At 35.1% G+C, this 7,879-nt stretch overlaps 1 protein-coding gene across 5 annotated transcripts in view; it reads right to left on the reverse strand.

Annotated features, from left to right (window-relative positions):
• LOC100182384 overlaps positions 1 to 7,879 on the reverse strand; it is a 56,593-nt gene that overhangs the window by 21,941 nt on the left and 26,773 nt on the right. For 4 of the 5 annotated variants that reach the window (XM_026837653.1, XM_002123574.3, XM_026837654.1 and 1 more), the window contains 9 exons: positions 7,106 to 7,199; positions 6,736 to 6,814; positions 5,951 to 6,381; positions 4,369 to 4,447; positions 2,581 to 3,614; positions 2,101 to 2,303; positions 1,358 to 1,523; positions 755 to 1,300; positions 100 to 259 (listed from right to left, as the gene is read on the reverse strand). In XM_026837653.1, the coding sequence (XP_026693454.1) occupies positions 100 to 259; positions 755 to 1,300; positions 1,358 to 1,523; positions 2,101 to 2,303; positions 2,581 to 3,614; positions 4,369 to 4,447; positions 5,951 to 6,381; positions 6,736 to 6,814; positions 7,106 to 7,199 (2,792 nt within the window). Of the gene's footprint in view, positions 1 to 99; positions 260 to 751; positions 1,301 to 1,357; positions 1,524 to 2,100; positions 2,304 to 2,580; positions 3,615 to 4,368; positions 4,448 to 5,950; positions 6,382 to 6,735; positions 6,815 to 7,105; positions 7,200 to 7,879 lie in introns of all 5 variants that reach the window. The other variant, XM_026837652.1, reaches the window with a different exon arrangement.

The raw sequence follows: 7,879 nt of genomic DNA on the forward strand, positions 1-7,879 counted from the left end.
TACCCCCCCCCCCCCTACTATAACATAAAAGGGTGAGGTCATTACATTGGTTTAGCTGTATATATAGATTATATATATATCATAAAAATCACTACGTACTGCTCTGCTTTTGCTTTATAAGACGCAGCTTCTGTTTCGTGTGTTTCAACTTCACTTTTTCATGCTGTACTTTTAGCTCCCGTGCTTTCTGCAAAAGTTTTGCCTTTTCTTGCATAAGTTGCACCTTTTTAGACTTTGAAGTTGTATTTTCTGGTTTCCCCTGAAAAATGAAGTATTAGGATAATGTATAGTTTCGGAAAAGGACAGTCATTAAACACGGGTGTTCTGTTTCATACACCTCGTGCCAGCTTACAAGTTACCCAGTTTGGACAATCCATTAGTGACTACTGGGTTGGAGCAATTGCCGTTAAGTGTCTTGCCCAAGAACAAATACGGGCACAATGGTAGCAGCGAAGAGCCTTGAATCAAATACCTCTGGGCTCTTGGTTAAAAGAGCGCAACTAACTGTGCTACAATGCCGGAATGAGGGTCATTAAATAATATTAATAAGATACCTTTAGTCCTTTACCATAAGATTTTGTTTGAAAACTCCAATTTTGTTACACATTTTTATCACTAAAGTATAGATATTAAAAAAAATATGCTAATTTTTACTATCACAAAAATTTAAAAAAAAATTTACAAAAATTAAGTTAAATTTTTACATCATAATAAAACTTTAACAAAACTTAGATATTTGTACAAAGCATTGTACCTGAGATTCGGTTTTGCTAGAAATGGGCTTAGTTTCATCCTTAGTAGAAGCAGTAACTGTATTGGTCTGTGTACTGGACCCAACATTCAACTGGTCTGTTTGCTGCCTTGCAGCTTTTAGGATTCTAGAGATATCAAAATAAGCCTTATTGTATGGCTCATGGTCATCTCCCATATGTGTTGGATCAGTTGCTTGGCTTGGCTGGCTGTTGATACTGGTTTGATCTGGTTTGGACTGGTTTAGGGTGTTGAAGCAATGTTCTTTGTTGGGAAGTTTTGCATTGTTATGACAGCCCTGTCCAGATCTGGTTCTGATTTGTTTAAACTGGTTTTCGTTTTCCAACCCAACTGGTTTTGACGAGTTTTGAACCAGTTTTGACGGGTTTTCAACTGGTTTTGACGAGTTTTTAACTGGTTTTAACAAGTTTTCTACTGGTTTTGTACACTTTTCCACAAGTTCTGTTTCTATTTTATCAGGTTCTTGCTTATTTTTCTCTGCACCAGTTGAATTACACAATACAACACTATTACCAGCACTTTCCACTGCCTATAAAAAAGACAAAATTTTACATAAAAAAAAACAAAAAAAAATACAAAAATTTACCATTTCATGTTCTGTCTCCAACACAACAGGTGTAGATGCCTTTTTCTTTTCTTCTAACTGCTTCACAAACTTAGCTTCCAATTTAAGCCTCTGGTTCATTTTGTTTGTCACTTTATCAACCTGTGCATTCAGCTTTGTGCAAAGTACTTTTTCCGTGCTTAGTTTTCTATTAAAAAAAAAACAATATCAAAAATTCTCAAAAAAAAAAAAAAAAAATTAACAAGCGTTAACCACCTATAATACAGAATAAATGTCACATACTAGAAAATAGAAATGCCTGGGAACCATTGAATTAGGGGTGTTACTATATGACTGAATAAATGAATTTAACTTGCTTTATACTCACAGGGCCGGAAATTGAAAGTCGTTAAACATAACACAGGTATTCTGTTTCACACACCTTGTGCCAGCTTACGACTTACCATGTATGTTACTTTGTGGGTGATTATAATTTGGGGGATTTTTTACGTTTATTTGTGGCTGATAACTTGGACAACCCATTAGTGACCACTGGGTCGTAGCAATTGCTGTTAAGCTTATTGCCCAAGTACACATACCCCCACAATGGTAGCAGCGACAAGCCTTGAACCCATTACCTCTGAGTTCGAGGCGGATTGAAAAAAGACTGAAGTTTCAGAAAAAGTTAAGTTTTATAAAATAAGTAAAAAAATTGTAAAATCATCATTTAGCTGTGTGAAAAAATAAAAAATTCTATATCACACTAAACACATAGAAAAGTTTACCTTTCACATTCCTCCAGTTGAGCTTTTAATGTGGAGAATCTATTTTTTAACAAAGAGATTCTGGATTGTTTTTCCTTTTGCTGACAAGTTAGTTTGGATACATGAGCTTTGTCGCGCTGAACGAGCTCGCGTACAAGATGCAGTTTCACCTCTACTGATTCAGAGTCTTTGGTTGAGTTGGGCTTCTCTTCATTTTCCAGTTTCTAATAAAAGAAAAAAGGAAAATAAAAAAAAGAGAATGGTGGAAGAGAGAAAGAAAAGAAGCAAAATGTGAAAAAGGGAATTATAAAAGAAAAAAATAACACAAGTGAAAAAATCTATAAGAGTAACAAAGAGCATGCATTTGTCTGGTGTTATATTCTATTATAACTATAAATATAAGCAGGTATGGGTAAAAAACACATGTCGCAACAAAAATCCATACACTTAAATTTCTGGAACCATACTTTTTAAACAAACAAACACAATAATTTTTTTTACCTTGTCTTCAGAAGCCTTTTCATTTTCAACCTTTGCTGTTTGACTATCAATTATTACCACATCTGCATCAGTTTTCAAACCTTTTTCAACATCTTGCGTTTTCAAATCTGATTTCAAATCCTTAACTAGGGAAATTTTGCCAAGTCGTGTTTTCTGAGGCATTCCCTGATGACTCGGGACTTTTGATCGTAAAGAACCCACAACCGAGCTAGGGTGGCTTTGTGGTGGATTTTTCAGTTTTGGGAGCTCTTCCTCATCAGAAGAAGAGCAGATGTTGATGACAACAGGCTTATGACGAGGATGCAGTTTAGGATCCAGGGAGCTGGGTGCAGAGAAGACGGAAGATGCAGGAGGAGGAGATGGACGATTGATCTTCGATAATTGATACCTTGTTGAGTATTTTGTAGTCGGCAATTTTTCTCTTGTTTTAACTTTTTTCGCCACAATTTTTTGTGTTGAATTTTGTTTGGGTTTGATTTTCTGGTTCCAGTTGATTTTTTTCATTGGATCTGACATCTGGGTCATTAGGGTTTTTAACTCGAAGTTTTGTGCTTGCTGTTTGGCCCAGGTGGTCGTTGTCTTGGCTTGAGAAAGCGTGTTTACATCTGGGAGCTTTTTGAGCTCCAATTTTAGATGTTTCTCATTTAAAAACTGAACCGGGACAGAAGTGGTGGCTGTTACAGTGGTGTTTGACGTTATAACTTCTATCTTTTCAGGATTTATTGCAATAGGTTGAGCTTTTGTGGAAGAAAGTTGCTTCTGCTGCATCAGCGGCTCTTGACATGATCTTCCCGCATCCGGAGCATGGAGGATTGATCTATGTGGAAGGAGGAGGGATTTTTTCATCTTTTGGCTTCTTCTTTTTTTTCTGTTCCTAGTTCGTTTTTGAGCGGGGGTTAGTTTCATGTTTGGTTTTGTGACTTTAGGGGTCGGGGGTGACTCCATGAGGATCGAGGGTGTGGGGCTGAGGGGAAATACCCGGAATTTTGAAGGGTCGTCGCTCACAGGTGCTGTAGGTGCTTGGCTCATTAGGGCTGAGAAAAAATGCTTTTTGTTAAGCTATGTGTAAAATAAAAGCTATTCTATGAAACCCGCGAAGCCAGCTGCATATTTTTCACTGAATTTATTTGATAAGACACTGACAATAAACGTAAATAGCAGTTTTCTTTGGAAATTAATATGTCCGAACTTTATATTTCTGCAAGGAGATAACCCTATTTTAATGTCATAAGATTAAAGACAAAAAGAAACTACTATTTGTCCATGCAATACTATGTTAAATATAAATAAACGTTTGGTCCGCGGGTTCAGCAAGTCTTTATACCTGACCCTACTGTAATAAGGTTGCATACCCCTGCTATAAATCAGATGTATAATACTCTCCATTCTGCAAGGGTGAGACTTAAGCCAGGGTTGGGCCATTAGTACAGACAGTATAGGTGGTACGTAAAAACCAACACCATACTATGAATGTGAATATTTATTTTCGCATTGTTGGGCAACAACAGTCGCAACACAAGTTATGCATCTGTAGGTTCGTGAAGATACATCATAAGCTTAGTTTGTATTTAGTAGGGTGGGGGAAGATGGGACAGTTTTTCTTTTTTTTTTCTCGTCCCATTTAGTAGTTAACAAAGAACATTCAAAGGATTATAAACGTATCCTCACGACTCCCATAGACCTTTGTTAATTGTTTAAAACATGATCAGGTTGTTTGGATATTAAGTGCTAAAGGTGTCTTGCATCCCCTTTTCTAGTATATTTAAAAAATATTGAGGAACATAATACCTGCTGAGCGTTTTTCAGCGATCTCTTGAAGAAGAGCGTTCCTCAGATCTTCTGGGTCCTCCATCGATATTCTGCGCTCCTGGAAGATCAAAAGGATTCAATACAGAAATAAGAAATAAAATTTCCAACTTTTTAATATTTAATTTTTTTGATTGCCTTCTAAAATACCATATTACCATGACAATAGATTTTCACAGATAGGATAGTTAGCCTACCTTTTTAGCAATATTTAAATCTCTTTTTCTTTAAACCTTTTAATTCTAAACTGTTTATTGAAACCTACTGCCTACTGATAACTGCTTTCTACACCATATGTGCATAGAAGGTCATTTTTTGCTCAAAACGTCAGCAATTATGGCTTCAATGATACAGAATGTAAAAATTGTTTAAAATCTAAACCAGTGTTCAATAAAACCAGTTCAGTAATTATGAAACACCTTAAATAACATAAAACTTCTCAAAAAAACTACAAGGCATATAATAAATATACCTTAACAAATAGATTTTGATACACTTTGTTAATACTCAAACATTTTAGCAAATTAAACAACAGCTATTCTGGCAATTAATCCTGGCGGTAACAGTTTAAATACTTTCGCTTGGTCAATTCAGTGGTCAAAAAACTGTATAAATCAATTAAATTTGCCTGGTCATCTAAGTGGTCATAACAAAGCTGTACAAATGCCCCTAGGGCATGCCATAAGGCATCAGTACATAATTGGGAATTAAACCTAGCGTTTAAACTGTTGCATTAGCTCAATATTGCTGAGAAAATTTATGTTCGCTGGCAAAGTTTGTACTTTTTTCCTGTTTTATATAGTGGGGGTGGGGGAAGATGGGACACCTTTAGCACAAGATTTTCAACTATCTAAATCGTGTTTTAAACAATTAACAGCGCTATATGGGAGTCGTGAGGGCATTTTTTTATAATTCTTTGAATATTCTTCGTTTACTACCAAATAGGCTGAGTAAATAAAATGAAAGGTGTCCCATTTTACCTCTTCTTACTATACCAGTGAACCACTACAGAAAGGCTAACAGGGGGACCTAAGATTTAGGCCAGGGTTTGGGCATTACATAAGTTCTTAACATAAGCAACTGACTTGGATCTGCCGGCCCAAATTTAATTATAAGTGCGACAGTCTTTGATAAACACTTCCAAAACTAGAGTTTTTATTGTTTTTAGTTTTAAATTATATTATACATACATAGTATTTTTTAAACTTAATTTGGAATACTTTGCCAAATTGATGATAAGTTACAATGTTCGACGCCGTGGCAAAGTGGTTAGCACACCTGCCTTTAACCCATAGGTAATGGGTTCAAGGATCGTCGCTGCTACCATTGTTGGCGTATGTGTTTCCTGGGCAAGACACTTAACGGCAATTGCTACAGCCCAGTGGTCACTAATGGTTGTTCAAATTATCAGCCATACATAAAAGAAATAATCACATACAAAGTAACCCGTGTTATAACAAATGTCGTTTCCCAGCCACGCAAGGATAAAGTCAGTTACATTCATTCATGAGAGACTAAAATCAGACTTTTACCCATAAACTTATAAAACTAAAATTGCATTTACCGTAGATTTTTCCCCATTAGGATGAGTTTCTTCATTTGACATCTCTGGGTCATTCTCTTGAAGATGTGTATCCTCTTCTAGAAGAGCTGGACTCTCATTTCTTGAGAGCATTTCTACAGGGACATACTGACTGATTAAATTATTAGCCATATCATCAATAGGTCTTGGAGAATCAAAGGCATGACTAAATTCTTCATTATTTTCCGGTAAAACTGGCAAATTTATGTCGATTTTCGCAATATTTTCCAACCTAGGCACGACAGAAGTTTTAGGGGTTGCTGTTGTTGCTTTTTCGGGAGTTTTGGATGCTTTGATGGGAGAGTTTTTGACATTTTCCTCTAATAAGTCCCAAATACTCTCTTGGGACGGGGTGCAGTCTGCCTCAGTGCCTGGCGGGCATGGTTGGGGGGTTTGAGGTCCCGAAACTACCTCTGGAAAAACATATTTGATGTATTTTCAAATATTGCACATTTTTATCATTATAGACAGAGTGAGTACTAGTTTTTTACAAATATTACATAATATATATATATTAATATTACCCATTTATTAATATATGGCCATTGGCCACATACATATTTCATATATAGATGAATGCATAAACATAACTTGTTTATTCTCACATGGCGGCCAACGATAGTTGTATAACTTCAGAAAAATCAGATACTTATCAGCATTATAATTTTCTAATTTAGATTTTTTTCCATTTTATCCAATTTATTTTTTAAAAAGAAACAGTTAGGAAATACGGTTCTTTGTATTTATAATGCAAAACTTTACGCTACCTTGTTGTGGATGAATTATTATTTCACTTATTTCAACATCTGTCGTGTCCATTTCTACAACCTCAAAATTATCTTCAGTCTAAATAAAAATAAACGGTAATAATTAAATAAAACTGGAAAAAAAAGATCTGGTTATTACCTATGAATGCTTTTATCCTGAGCTTGTTTTTACCAATTAACAACAGACCACGGGAGTCGTGATCAGAGGATACGGTTTATAATTCTTTGAATATTCTTTGTTCAGTATCAAATAGGCCATAAAATAAAACAACAGAGGCGTCCCATTTTCCCCCATCCTACTATATAGGCCTACATACTAGAAAAACTACAGTAAATCAGAAAGACATAACAAATTAAAAACAAAACTTACTTGTGGTTGCGGGATTTTCTCTTTATCTTCATTCTGTTGTTTTTCATCAACTTTTATTATATCTCTACCCCCAGCTTTGTTATCATTTATTTTCCTAAAAATAATATGATTTTTATTTTCCGAAAATAATTTCTTTACCTAAGTACCTAAAAAAATACTTTTCTAAAAAAAATTATTTTCGTAAACTAGTATTAGTTTGTAACATTTTTTCTTTGTAACAATATTGAGATCTCTTGTCAAAACCAAAAGCCTACTGCTTTATTATTTAAAGAAAATTGAAATTCTGCTAAAACCAAAACACGCGCCAATGGCAACTCGCACAAATTGTAACTGTACTAAGTTTACTAACTAAATAGTTCTCTTTATTATTTTTTAACAAAGATATAGTAGGGTGGGGAAAGATGGGACACCTGTTCATTCTATTTTCTCGATCTAATTGATAGTAAACAAAGAACATTAAAAGATTTATAAATCTGTATCCTCAAGACTCCCATAGACTGTTGATAATTGTTTAAAACACGATCAAGGTAACTGGATATTATGTGCTAAAGGTGTCCCATCTTCTCCCACCCTACTATATAAATAAATTTCTTATCGGTGAATTCTGGCCAGGATTTCTTAACATACCATGCCATAGCACCTTATCAATATAAGTTACAACAGCATGTGTATAGTGTATACAACAGCATGTACATACTACATAGTAAGCCTATGTTGCCCTACCTGATAGTTTGAAGCATTACTTTCTCTTGTTGTGCCTTCCTTCTTTGTAGT

This window comes from Ciona intestinalis, chromosome 14 (assembly GCF_000224145.3).
Source record: "Ciona intestinalis chromosome 14, KH, whole genome shotgun sequence".
NCBI classification, from domain to species: domain Eukaryota; kingdom Metazoa; phylum Chordata; class Ascidiacea; order Phlebobranchia; family Cionidae; genus Ciona; species Ciona intestinalis.